This window comes from Lygodium microphyllum, chromosome 11 (genome assembly GCF_053477565.2).
Source record: "Lygodium microphyllum isolate KBCC chromosome 11, Lygodium_microphyllum_v1.1.10, whole genome shotgun sequence".
NCBI classification, from domain to species: Eukaryota; Viridiplantae; Streptophyta; class Polypodiopsida; order Schizaeales; family Lygodiaceae; genus Lygodium; species Lygodium microphyllum.
In genome coordinates, this window is record NC_141145.1 from 38,953,503 (window position 1) to 38,968,152 (window position 14,650).

At 39.4% G+C, this 14,650-nt stretch overlaps 1 protein-coding gene across 1 annotated transcript; it reads left to right on the forward strand.

Moving 5' to 3' along the window:
- The first annotated feature begins 685 nt into the window (after positions 1–685).
- On the forward strand, positions 686–2,536 carry LOC148028724 (mitochondrial import inner membrane translocase subunit TIM14-1-like). Its single transcript, XM_087688603.1, has 3 exons — positions 686–830; positions 919–1,088; positions 2,100–2,536. The coding sequence occupies exons 1-3, from the start codon at positions 765–767 to the stop codon at positions 2,254–2,256; spliced, it is 393 nt and encodes a 130-aa protein (XP_087544729.1). The 5' UTR covers positions 686–764; the 3' UTR covers positions 2,257–2,536.
- The last annotated feature ends 12,114 nt before the right edge of the window (positions 2,537–14,650 follow it).

A 14,650-nucleotide genomic window follows, 5' to 3' on the forward strand; every position in this document is an offset into this window, starting at 1 on the left:
TATGGGTTATGTGAGAGGTAGATATTACTGAATCGGATGAAGCACTTGAAAGAATAAGCATTCCATCAAGTCCAACAGCTAAGCTCGAGAAAGCTCTGATATCTAATCTATATATTGTGTGTGTGTATACATAATGTATATATACATATACATGTATATGTCTATGCGTGTGTGTATAATTACATATATCACATATATACATAATGGTGATGGATGTCGCATGCTACGATGAGAGAGAGAGAGAGAGAGAGAGAGAGAGAGAGAGAGAGAGAGAGAGAGGGAGAGAGAGAGAGCTGAACTGCAAGTGAGGGTGAGAGAGAGAGCATGTGAGTGACATAGAAGGGTTTTGAGGGGGACCTGCTTGTGCGCCATGTGGCCACCCTCCCGAAACCTTTTCTTGATATAGCAGAAAAAGAACATGCATGCATGTGTAGTTTCATTATTATTGGTTACCTCCATGTGGGTGTCCTATCTATTAGGTGGGAGACGAGCATCTGATGGGCGGCGGCCCACAAGAAGGTTGACACAAGATACTCATGTACTGACGGGAATCTGATGGGCGGCGGCCCACAAGAAGGTTGACACAAGATACCCATGTACTCTTAGAGTCTTACATTACAGCTGAGGGAATGCGTGCACCTGAAGTTTACCTCGAGAGTCATAATAGGATCTAACAACAAGGTGGTTCCCCCCTTCCAAAACGCCTTTTTAGTTTGATTAATACGATGTCTTTTAAAGGTGCTTTCTCCTTCCGAGAAATTTAAATGGCTTCTCGTTCTCCCTCGTCCACTCTCCCCCTTCCTCCTCCTCCTCCTCCTCCCTCAGCAATGGTGAGAAACACTTTCGGGTTGTGCTGTACTTCTTCCATGTTAGGGTTCCTGCGAGCGACGTCTGACTCTCTGGTTCTTTGCTGCGCAGGCGTCGCCTTTAATCACAGGGATTGCTATAGCAGCTGTCGCCTTGGCGGCAAAGCGTGGTATTGGAGCGTGGCAAACCTTCAAATCAGCGCCCCGCATCAGGAGATTCTACGATGGCGGATTTCAGCCTGTCATGACTCGCCGAGAGGCCGCTCTTATCCTGGGAATCAGGTGCGTTTCTTTTAGTCCTGAAGGGAAAACCTTGGGGTGCAGATTGAAAGGCGGTTTTAATTTTAAAGGAGAAGCTTTCATGTGGAGATTGAAAGGTGAAAATCTAGACTTTGTCCTGGACGCAGACCTTAGGTAAGATCGTTCTTCTAGGCCATATTGACATTACCGAGAGGAGTGTATTGTATTGAGAAGCAAAATACGTCACGTCTAAAGACGGATGAGGTGCGTGTTCCATATCTTCGAAAGAGTCATTTTAGGTGCTGTGGACATGGATTTTGTTTTATTGACAGAGCTAAGGTGATGCGAGGCCATGTGACATAATCATGAGCAGAAAAATATGCAAACTGAACACATTAGTCCTCCATATTAATATTATTAGGGAAAACAAGCAAACTAAACACACTGTCGATCAGGTCCCTATCTTGTAGCTTGATGCGTCGATGGTCGTGAGACGGCCTTAATTTAATAGAGGATATAGCCTTTCCCTTACTGACATAGCTCAGGTAGAGCTCCTTATGCTTGACTTTTTTGAGCGGCAGAGTGATTCTGTAACAAGAAAAGCAAGAAGCCTATCGTTGCAATCCCACCCAAAATACTCGATTTATTTACACGATGACATGGAGTCCTGACTTGATAAATATTATTTAGTTAAGCCATACAGTCTAAAGGCATGGGACTAGACCTGATGATAGCTCAGAATTTTCACAGGGACCTGGGGAGAAAATGCAAAAGGGGGACAGGCTTGGTTATGATACCTCGTATGTGGTCTGACCAATATGACTGATCAACGTCTATATGTATAGGTTGAGCTAGATGTGTATATTTCTACCCTCAATAGCACAGTTAATTACGTCACAAGAGAAGGGCATCGTTCAAATCTAACATTAAACTCATTGGTGCACACATGCATCCTTGCACCAAATTCCCACAATCTGGAGAGAGAATTGTATAAAGCTTGTTGTGTCACACAATGTTTTGAAAAAGTTGTTGATGATCATTTCTGCTTCACAGAGAAAAAGTTGCACAAGAAAAGGTGAAGGAGGCGCATAGAAAGCTTATGTCTGCCAACCATCCTGACATGGGTGGTAGTGACTACTTGGCCATGAAGATAAATGAGGCTAAAGCGGTGCTACTTGGACAGACAAGAGGCAGTGGTTCTGCCTTTTGAGGCTAATGCTGCACTGTTCTTCTGTATTATAACACCAATAGACTGCATACAAGGCAGGCTTGTGAACAAGCCTACCATAAGTATGTTGAACAGACAGAAAGTTAAGTATATTGTGTAGGATTGAGATTGACAGTATGATTCAGTGAAGTGCCAAATTCTTTAAAACATAAGGAAACACCTGTCCTTGTCTACACATTTCTGAGAGGGGGTGTTTGTATTGTAAATTTGCTGAGTGGCTTTCCAAGAAATAGGGAAAGGAATGGCGGATATTCTCATTCAACTAATTGTGTAGTAGTGTATTGCATGTCTTTAGTGGAATAAATGTTTATTCTTAGAACACTTAATTTCCGCATCAGTTATGTAGCTTAAAGAATTATGTTTGTTTGATCAATAACATGCCATCAATGCTTTTGGCAGTTGAAAGCAGTAGTTTATGGAATTCATAGATTACTAGAACTCCAAATGTCTCTTGAAAATTAACATTGAAATGCCTTTTGGTAGTTGAGAGCAATAGTTTGTGGGATTTATTAATTTTTGGAACTTCAAACGTCTCTTGAGAATTGCCATTGAAAATGATATTGGAAGTGACTACTGAACTTAAAAGCTTTCGTGGCACCAAATAGGTCGGCCCTCTATACTAGTCATTTCTTCTCTTTTATGATTTCTTATGGAGGCTTCTTTTGAAACATGGTTGTCAATTCTGTATTTCAAAAGAATTTTAGTTGTGTGCTTATTTAAAGTGGAATTATGAAACCAATTCTAATTTTAAAGCTCCTTTATGTATTGAATTTTTGCTTATACATGAAAGTGTCACATTATTGGGCCTTGTTAGTTATTCAATCCTTCATTTTAGGAATGAACTTGAAAGCCTTTGATGACATTAAAGAGGTCCTCGGCCTTCTATACAATCCATTTTGATATCATATGAAGGCCTCTTTTGAAATTGGGTGACAATTTTGTGCTTCAAAACTATTTTGATGATGTCAAAGAGCTCCTTGGCCTTCTATACGATTCATTTTGATCTCATATGATGGCTTCTTTTGAAATTGGGTGACAATTTTGTGCTTCAGAACTATTCTCTTTGTACCTTTTTGAGTTGGAGTTTTGAAACCATCTTTAGTCTTAAGGCTCCTTTATCTATTGGTTTTTTACTTATACACAAAAATGTCATGTTAATGGGAATTGCTAGTTGTTAGATCCTTCATTTCAGCATGATTAAGTTTTCTTCATTGAATCTCATTTATTGGATTAGGGGTAATGAAAGCAAAGGGCTTGGTAAATAATGCCAAGACAAGGCTTCAAATCACTTATATGAGTGACTTCTTAACAATAAGCATTCATCCACATAAAGAATCAAGATCATAAGAACCCTTTCATAGCCTCCTATGTATAGAGAGATTAACTTCTCTCTCAAAACATGCATTGCTAATGTAAGCAGAAAGAATCAAGATTGAGACCTTAGAATTGTTGTAGTGGGTCGAGAAGAGGTAAAAGGAGAAGTATCAAAGAGATCTATGCTAAGAAAGAGATACCTTCATGGTTGCAAAAGAGTGAAGCATTGAAGTGTCGGAGGAGAGATGACCACTAAACGCAACGTTCTTGATTGCCAATTGCTATTCACAATGAAAATACATCAATTAGTAGCCCTCCACTATAAAAACACAACATGCAACAATTGCTCCATGAAAATGTAGATCTCTAGCTTTTGTTACAGGTTCACCATGTAGTCCATCACTGAAACACAACTATAACTTTCATTGAGTGAATAGTAAGCTGTAGAGAAGCAAACCACAAATTTGTCTATGACTCTTGAAGTATAGTAGAGCCTCGAATAATGTGAGTAGTAGTCATGAAAAGAGAACCTTCATTGAGTGAATAGTAAGCTGTAGAAAAGCAAATTACAAATTTGTCTATGACTCTTGAAGTATAGTAGAGCCTCGAATAATGTGAGTAGTAGTTATGAAAAGAGAACCTTCATTGAGTGAATAGTAAGCTGTAGAAAAGCAAATTACAAATTTGTCTATGACTCTTGAAGTATAGTAGAGCCTCGAATAATGTAGTAGTAGTCATGAATTGAGAACTACAAACCAAAAAGTTAGGGAAGATATCTGATGCTAAGAAAAGGTGCGAAGTGCTATAGATTGAAAACATAGCTATAGTGGAGGAAGAAGTTGACAATGATATGCAACCTACTTGCAAAGAATAGACAATTAGACCTTATGAAAGCAGCAATGGAAGAAGGGAAGAACACTCAAGTAATGAGAGAATGAAGTCGATAAGATGAATTGAATCAAATAGGACAATTGAATAAAAAGAAGTGACATGGCAGTTTATGATAGATGATAGTAATACCCAATTGATAGGAGTATGTATAGATAGGCAAGAAACCCTAAAGAAATCCTAAAATACTCGTGAATGGCATCTTTGACCAAACCAAAAGATGGTGCACAAAAATAGGGACGTTGGATAACAAAGACAAAAATGACCAAAATGACTTGTGGACACTATCAACGCGCATCACATGATGCCATGACGTGGGTGACGGAGACATACTACCCTCTACACGTGAAATCTTGTCCCTCAAGCCTTTTGGCTTTCTTATAAATATTCTTGTGCCTTCGTTGCACCTTGCAATATACATATCGTGTTACCTTGCTCGTTACGTGTTACCTTCCGTTGCCCATGACGTGTTACGCTTCCGTGTTCTGTGTCGTGTCGTGATACGCTTCCACAAAACTGTGGGACCGCTGGATAGAGGGTGATCCCTCATGACGCGGGCTCCACGGGGTGGGTGTTGCCTGCCCCATAACGGGCCTTAGAATGAGGGTCCGGACAAAGCTCCTAATGTCCCTCATTGAATCAATGAAGGGCTCATAACCAAGAGACGACTATGACCACTGATAGTTTCATGGTTGATGTGATTGAGGATTGAATTGTATGCGCTTCTCTTAATGGGTTTCATGGTTTAGATGTCATAAATTTTTAGATTCTAGAAGGTTATACATTTTGTAGAAACTTTTGGAATATTCTAGAAGATGTAGGGTTTACTCTAAATAGGTATTGAAATCATTGCTAATGTGAGCTCCTATGTCACCAGCACTTATATAATTGCAAATGTCATCAAGCTTTATATCATTGCTTATGTCATAAATTGTTATAGAAATATCTATGAAAATAAGATGATTTTGTACTTATTTATTATGGATTTTCATTATCTATTTGCCGCATAATCGTGGCTTGTTACAGATAAGTGCTGCATGTGTCATTGGTCTCATTATGCTTGGTAGATAGTGTTTTGTATTGTGGTGAGCATATTATAGACAAAATAAGGTGAGTTAATATTTTAAAATAATTATTGAGTATAAATAATCTTTAGGTGTGCCTATATAGTAAGTGTAATGATAATGTCTCGTATATATATATATATATATATATATATATATATATATATATATATATATATATATATATATATATATATACACAATAAATAAGTATAAAATCATCTTTAGGTGCACCTACATTAGATTCTTGCTATATCTATTTACCAAGTATAATGCGATCAATGTCACACGCAACGCTTACTTGTAACAAGTCATGGTTATATTATGCAACAAATAGATAATGAAAATCATACAATCATCTTATTTTGATAACAGTTTCTTACATGTAAGCATTGCATGTGACAATTCACGATTATGCAACAAATAGATAATAAAAATCTAGAATAACTAAATATAGAATCATCTTATTTTCAAAGCAATTTTCATAACTTTATGCCATTGCTTACTTCAATACTTGCCTAGAAGCTTTCCACCAATTAGTATAAATAGGGGCCTTGGCCGACAAGCCCTTTAGTATTGCCAAGCCCAATTGTGAGGCTATTGCGAGTAAATCCTCTTCTAGTAGTTCATGCCTTGTACTCTAGGCATGTCTTGTATCCAAGTCTTGTCATCCATCTCATTGCATAGATTAAGAATGCAAGATTCGTTTTAGCAGCATGCATAAAAACTTTGGTTCCAACATAAAGTGGTTGTGAATGCTTCTTCTTATAGTGTCATTGTCTTGGCTCTATCTTTCGAGATCTCCAATCAATGTCTAGGCTATGTGACTCAAGCCAAGGTACAACAATAAAAAAAGGATTTATTGGGAGCCATATAATGTTGGAAACTATCCTAAATGCATTTTTACTCAAGGTCACCCCATAGGCACGATTTCATACTGTATATGTCTAGAAGCAAGTGATTGACCATCAATAATCTCTATAGCAGCTAGACATGACTTTTTCACAAGCATGACATTTTCATATCTTGTAAATTCTTTTCCCATGAAGCAAGCTATAACTCCACTATCTGGGAATCTTCTAACTTCCACTTGACCATTTGGTGTATAAATCATTACTAGTATAATAAAACTAGATGTGAAATCAACAGGTAAGAAGAGATCTTTATCTACCAAGGAATTTGTCTAGTCCAACCACGTGGTCTCTGTTGATGCTAGACATCCATGTTTCCATGGGTTGATGGGGTTACAATCTTTTGCGCTTGGTTCTTTTACTTCTTAGGACAATATTGGGCACTATGTCCATGTTTCTTGCGATATATACATAAGCCATTGACCCATGATTAAGTGGCTTGGATCAAGGTATATTGATTTGCATGGATTCACTGTTAAATCCTTGATTGTTTTGGGTCCCTAAGCTATAAGAAGTTGTCAATTCTATTCTTGAGGATTGTCCAAGTCTATTCTCACATTGTCTTTCAAATATTTTGTTATCACATTCTATTGCTTTGACAATGAATTAATTTAGTGTGTAAACCTTTGGCATATTAAGCATGATATCATTCACACCATCCCTTAATCCCCAAAAAAATTGATTGATGAAATAATCCCCATGCTAAGTTAAGTCACAAGTGATTTTTTTGCAACTTAGGCATAAATTGATGTGGGATGCCACACTTACCTTAGGTTTCAAAGCTTAGTTTTAGCCACTCTTTCTCTATCTTCTTTCCCAAAGATAGCAGAGAACTCTCGTACAAGGGATTCAAAATCATACCTCTTGTTTGTCTATGTTCTTACACAACTAGGTACCCGAGTCATCTTTATCTACTAGGATGCAGTTATGGGGGAGGATGCATCTTTAAGAGTTGCTCTTTGGATGAGTACATAGGAGGGTGGACTCTACACACTCGCATCCCTTGCTATAGGCTCTTCACACAAGCTTGGATTGCTTTGACATACTCATTATGCGCATTTGAATCTTGATGCTATTTTGTGAGCTTCATAGAGGAAGATGGTTGAGGGCCTTCTAGATTTCCCTCCTGTTCACACACTATGCCCTAGCCGCTTGAGGGGCAAGCAACATAGGTAGCCTCATCCACATGTTGCTACTTAGAGGGCATCTACACCACTTGAATTGGTTCACACCAACTTTGCGGACCTAAGGGCATAGTCTCCCTTTGGGAAGACCAAGTACCTTATGCCAATTGTTGGTGACTTTAGTCATTATGTGTGGCCCTATTTCTTCGAGTATAAGAGCGAGGCATACTCCCATTTTTGCAAGTGAAAGGTGTTTGTGGAGAAGCAAACCTCCTTCAAAGTTCACAGTGTTCTAGCTAATCATAGCAATGTGTTTTATTCTAGCCTATTTTTTGAGTTCTGAAGGATTAGGGTATTTAGGTGGAATATTTCCATTCAAACACGCCATCTAAAAATGGTATGGTGGAGCATGCCAATCGGATCATACTTGAAATGGCCCAATCAATGTTGGAGCATAGGGGTCTTCCCCATTCATTATGGGGTGAGGCTATGACTACTACGGTCCATACCTACAATAATTTATCTACTTTGGCATTGCATGATACGACTCCCCACCATGCTTTCTTTGGAAATAAGTTTTCCACTTCTCACTTTTGCATCTTTGGATGTGAGGCATATGTCCATGTGGACAAGAATAAAAGGGAGAGAAATCTCGATTCCGAGTCAAAGAAGCTTATCTTCGTTGGTTATAGTATGACCACAAAGGGTTATCGGCTCTATGATCGAATAGCTCAAAAGGTCGAGGTGAGCAAGGATGTGATCTTTGATGAGGCTGTGGCCTCAAGGATCCAATTGATTGTTCTTTTGTTATAGGTGGTTCTTTGTCTTCGACTGAACTTGCCCCCCAACAATCATCCCCTCCCCTTCCTTCCAGGTGACCCTTGGCACCCCTTCTTTGTCTGCAACTCCTCCTCATCCCCCTTCACCCTCTCCCCTTTCACCCTTGATGGATACTTCATCTAGTACTTGTGTATTCCTATCCCTTTCCCATCTCCTCAAGTTTTCTCTGGGGGGATTGAGGCATCATAGGGGGAGCTCTCTTCATTGGGTGAGGAGGAGGATCCCCCTTCCCTTAGTGAGGGGGGGGGTCCCTTCCACACAGACAAGTTCTTTACGGGTATCACATGCTTCTTGGTCTCCTTCGCAGTGGGATGATCCTATCACCATTCCTCAATGGCATCAACGGCTTAGGGATTACTTAGTTCCCTGAAACACCTCTTGGCCCACATAGGTCAGGCCAATGAGATAGTTAACTCTATGTGAACTATGCTTTTATGTCTCAAATTCTTCAAGACCATGAGCCTACTACTGTTGATGAGGCTCTTGCATAAGATGTTTGGCACAATGCTATGGAGGCTAAGCTTGAGTCTATTATGCGGAACTAGACTTTGGAGTTGGTTCCTTGCTGGAAGAGACGGAAGACGATTGGTGTGAACTAGGTATTCAAGATAAGTATCTTGCAGATGGGATGTTGGAAAAGCATAAGGCACAACTTTTTGCTAAGGGATTCTATGAGAGGGAAAGCTTGGATTATATTGAGACTTTTACATGGAAGGCTCAAATGCCCACTATTTGAGCTATCTTGGCTTTGGCCACCCATCACCATTGGCCTGTTTATCAGATAGATGTGAATTTAGCCTTTCTAAATGGTGTCTTGAAGGAGGAGATTTATGTCTTATAGCCTCTTCGTTTCCTTGTGTAGGAAAAGAGGACCATGTTTAGAGGGAAAGGCCCTATATGGCCTAAAGCAAGCTCCTAGGACTTGGTATTAGTGGATTGATCGATTCTTGGACATTGCCTTCCATTGATTGAATCATGAACCCAACCTTTATTACAAGGTTGCAAAGAATAGGTGCATCTTGGTCATCTTGTATATTGTTGATCTCATCATTATAGGGAGTGACACACAAGACGTTGATCGTACTCCACAAATATTGAGCTAGGAGTTTGACATGATGGATCTTGGGATGGATCGTACTCCACAAATATTGAGCTAGGAGTTTGACATGATGGATCTTGGGATCATGCACTTCTTCCCTTGATTGGAGATCTATTAGATCACACATGTATTTTTATCTCCTAGCATAGGTACATCTACAAGCTTCTTTCAGCATTTGATATGATTAAGTGTCATCCTATTTCTTGCCCCATGGACCTAGAGTCCAAACTTTTGGCAGTAGGTGGTCCCCTCAGTGATGCCACCCATTATAGGTGCCTCGTTGGCTCTTTGATTTGGTTGATCCATACTCAGCCAAACATCTCTTTTGTGGTGGCTTTGTTGTATTCTTTCATGAAGACTCATATGTAGGCTTAGTGATGGGATGCTTTGCGCATTCTACATACCTATAGGGGACTCAATCCTATGGGATCATGTATGGAGAGGAGGACCACTCTTTCAAGATGGAGTGACTTTGATTGGGCAGGTGATGTGGACTAATAATGGTCCAATACTGGTAATGCCTTGTCCCTTGGATTCGGAGGTATCTCTTGGAGTAGTAAGAAGTAGCCCACTATGGTTCTTTTATCTATAGAGGTTGAGTACCATGCCCTTTCTTCTACACCTATGGAGGCAATTTAGTTGGTAGAGATCGGCTTTCCACAGATAGGTCATGTGGAGCTCTACATGGACAACTAGATTGTCCTTGATCTAGCAAAGAATCCCATGTTTATGCTTGCACAAAGTACATTGAGGTCCAGTACCACTATGTTTAAGAGTGGATTGTGGATTCTAAGTTAGCGGTGGCCTACTATCCTACTGAGGACAATGCAACAGATCTCTTCATGAAGCCTTTCCTCAAGGCTTCTATCCTTCATCACATGAGATTATTGGGTCTCTCGATACTCCTAGGATTTGAGAGGGGATGTTACATGCCACTTTTAGTGTTGTCAGTCTGTCATCTCTTGGTTGTGAGCTCCTATATCAAAATCTAATGGAGACATGGGAGCTTTGGCATTTTAGCATGCATTTCTCATATTTTAGGCCTAGTTCTTATGCTTGTTAGTTGGTTTCCATCTCTTGTCAATCACACACTATCCAGCATGCCATGATATTATTTATGATTTTTTTGTGTGCAGTCTGAACTACATTTATTGTAGTGGGATTGTAGTCCTATGGTCATTTCTAGTTGCATGTTTTTGACCTATATTCAAGTCATCCAAATTTAGGGGATTTTAGCTATATATAGCTATCCCCACCCTTCTTCCATAGACACTTTGATCTTTGTTGCTGTTTACTGATTTACAGCAGTACCTTTTCATGTTCTTGCTGTACATAAGGCTGTACCATTAAAAAGATCAGCTACATTTGCTGTTTTTAGCTTTGGTTCTGTATATGCAGCAACTGAAAAAGTATTTTCAGCAGTCATGGAATGTAATTCAACAAGTATAGACTCTTCAACTTCATCTTCTTCCATCAGCTCCTCTTCATTGTCATACCTTGCGTGTGACAACATGTTAGCAACTGGATTCTCATTTCCTGCAATATGCTTTAATTCGGGGTTGAGAGATTTAATATATGAAATCCATCTTAGCATAGCAATGTCGGGTGTAGAGAAATTGGCAATCATGCCCAAGAGTGGAAGACAATCAGTTTCTACCACTATGGGAGCACCTATAAAGTATTCACGATCACACTTTAATGCTGTTACAACTCCCCACAATTCCCTTTTCACTTGTGCATACCTTCTTTGACGTTCATTGAGAACCTTTGCTCCAAAACCAGTTGCATACCTATTACCTTCAGGATCTTCTTGGCCAACAGCCCATCCTATCCCAATTGGACTTGTATCCACAGTAAGGATGATGGGTTGTCCATTTGAATAATCAGCCCTTTTGAGAGTGGGAGTTGAAATTAACAGCTTCTTTAATTTGCATATGGTGAGAGTATGCTCTTTCCTCCAAAAGAATCTTTGGCCTTTCCTTAATAATTGATAAAGATTTTCGGCTACATGAGCAAAATGTGGTATTCATATGAGATAAAATACACATGCACCATGAAATCTTCTCACCTATGATATATTTGTGCATTTTTCCTACATTCTGTTGATGGCATCTATCTTGATTGTTGGTGAAGGTTTACGTTCGTAGGGGCCACATAGATGTTTGACCACTCGGACTTCTTCTACCCCAAAAATTGATTTAGCTCCAGAAAGGGTGAGATGAACCTCTTCTAGCCTTGTCAAAATCTTGTCACAATCATGAATATGGTTAATTACAAATGTCCTGTAGCCATGTTCGTCGAGCTCCTCATTCCTTTCATCGACTTCAGATCCCTTGATAGGTGCATCATCAAGAAAATGAAGAGTAAGCTGTGGAATAAAGTCAATTAAGACTTTGTGCATGGCGTTCATCATATGGGCCACGGAATTTGTTGCACCTTGTGGTAGAGTACACATATAGACCAATCCAAGAGGTGTCTTCATTGTGGTGATGTCTCGGCTTTCTAATGAAAGTTGAAATTGGTCATATCCTGAATATAGGTCACCCATGGAATAAATTGCTCTACCTGCAAAAGCTTCAGCAAACTCGTCACCCAAACCAAAATTTTGGATTGTGACTCAATTAACCAGTTGTAGATCTTGAATGAATCGTAAAGATCCATTTTTTTTGGGTATAGTAAACCATCGATTTGAGTAAGGTGTTGATGAAGGTTCTAAAATCTTCATTCTAATCTTTTCATTTAGAAGTTCTAGCAATTTGGGCAAATGCGCCCTTGGAACAGGAATAGGCTTTAGGTTCCAAGGCACATGTAGAACTGTAAAAATGACCATTGGAGTCACAACATTTGGATCCACACAGCAGCCTATTCCACTTGGCTGAAATGCAAAAGCTTTTCCATGCTTCATTAGCATTTGTATAAAAGAGTGTTTTTCAATCGGTAAAAGGAAAGAATTATCACCTATTTTGAGCTCTTTTATACTTTCAGATGTAAACTTGTGACCAATGTTGGTAGGATCACAAAGACTTGGCCGATTTGATGCCCTATCAGCCAACCCTTCACTTTCAGGAGGTGGTGGGACTGCCTTAGGCTTGACTTTCTTATCCACTATCTTATATTTTGAGAAAACCAATGTCTTCCTGTTCAAAAAAGTCTTGAATTGTTTGATAAAAATCCAATGTACATACTTCTATGGAATGATTTTTAGCCTCATTTTCTGCATGAACAATTGCATATATTTCAGCTAATGTGTCAGTAGTAGTAATTAGTCCAAAAAAGATGCCTAAAATATCTTCATTTTTAGCCATCATGTTGTAAGTTTTCAGCTCTCTTTTTACATGACATAAATATTTTCTTTCAGCTTTAGTCATGACTGGAAGAGACTTATAACAGCCCATACTGTTGGCTGTACATACATGTAGATTTGCTAGAGAGACAACTTCTATTGCATGAGGAGGCACAATACTTTTACATGCAGCACTGCCATAGCCTCCTTTTATAGCAGTGCAGCCCGAAAACCCTTGAATTCTCGGGCATTAGGAGGCACAGGATAATCTCACAATCGATCTCTGTTTCGATGATGGTTAACACACAGAGTAAGAAATTGGACAGCTCGTTCATTATCCTTGCTTTGGATTCGAGCATAGGAAGAACCATCATCAAGAGCTTTTGTTTCCAAGCGGGCTTCAGAAATGTAAGGTTGCCCAAGAATGATAGGGTAACTACAAGAGTCTTGAACAAAGAAGTGAAAATTGTCTTTTATGTCTCCAATAGTTACATGCACATTAGGACATGTGGGATATAACTCTCTAGAAGAGTTGTTTGTAGCTCTCATTCACCAACCTAGATCAATATCTATGGGCTATCCGCCCCTTTCATAGAGACTCCTTGCCATGACGTTTATCTCAGAACCATGGTCTAAGAGTGCAATACATGGTGTTTCTTTTTTCTCCAATTTTGACGATGTCTCCGTTGTTGCTCTTGCCCAATGCGTACGGGAATAGACTGCTTGGAACAAACTGAGCTTCTTCCTCATCATGCATGTGCTGTAGACGACCTTCTTTTTGAGAGGTGGGTTGCCCAACTGGTTTGGACCAGCCAACCATTACATTTTCAGCCTTCACTTCTTTAATTTTTGCATCCATGCTTTCTTTATCTTCAGCTTCAATTGCTGCAATCAACTCTTTAACTGCTTCAAGTTGAATTCCTTGTGCAGTCAGCTTCTCTTCATCCTGCACAAAAACTCGAAGAGCTTGCAAAAAAGCATGCACTGTTTCTTCAACATCATCACCAACATATTGTCTTTTTCTTTTGATTACATTAATAATTATATCATGAAAGTCACGTTTGGTAATCCCAAGAATTTTGCCTAAGATAAACTCAATTTTACTTCCCAGAATTCGTTCTTCTAGGACTTGTTTGAGATCAGTTGCAGTTTCTATGTCGTCAGACTGCAATTTGTAGCTTGGCTGCTTGCCTTTCTTCTTTCCATCAGCCTTCTTAGTTTGTGGTGCATCTTCCATCTCTTGATCTTGGGTTATATTTCCAGCAGGCTTTGGTTGTTTAGGCCTTCTTCTAGTTACCCATTTTGGAGGGCCAGAAGGGGAAGGGCCAAGTTCATCTTCTCTTCTTCTCTTTTCTTCAACCAAGACTTCTTTATGATTGACTTCAACAAAATGTGTAAGGCTGGAAAAAGAATCTACCGATTCTTTCCAACCAGTTATTCCTCGAATGCACTAACTGGCGTTAGTCAAATCATCCTTGGCTGCTTTGCCGCGTTCCATTTGATTTAATGCATGCATTCATATTTTAGATTGCACATCATCTTTACATGCTTTCAAATTAGATTTAGTTGGTTCAATTTGCAGCCCATAGGTAGTTGCATCAATTGCTACATAGGCATTCTTTACAGCTAAATCTTCTAATATTTTCTTCATTCCACCATTGCCAAAATTTGGCTCCACCAGTTTCAGCTGCATGAATTTTTCTGTCTTTCCAAAAAATGAGCTTCTATGCTTCAGCCTCACGGAAGGCAGTACATTCTCTCTTGTCATGTTGTGGGTTGTCACACCAAATATAGTGTCGCTTAAAGCCTTCTCTCACGGGTCTTTGAGTTGATGATCGTCCTCGCTCTTCAAC

Excerpts from the sequence above, each read along its gene's own strand:
- LOC148028724 (XM_087688603.1), top strand. The coding sequence starts at position 765 with ATGGCTTCTCGTTCTCCCTCGTCCACTCTCCCCCTTCCTCCTCCTCCT. Across the intron at positions 831-918 it reads CTCCTCCTCCCTCAGCAATG|GCGTCGCCTTTAATCACAGG; the intron begins GTGAGAAACACT and ends TTTGCTGCGCAG. Across the intron at positions 1,089-2,099 it reads GCTCTTATCCTGGGAATCAG|AGAAAAAGTTGCACAAGAAA; the intron begins GTGCGTTTCTTT and ends TCTGCTTCACAG.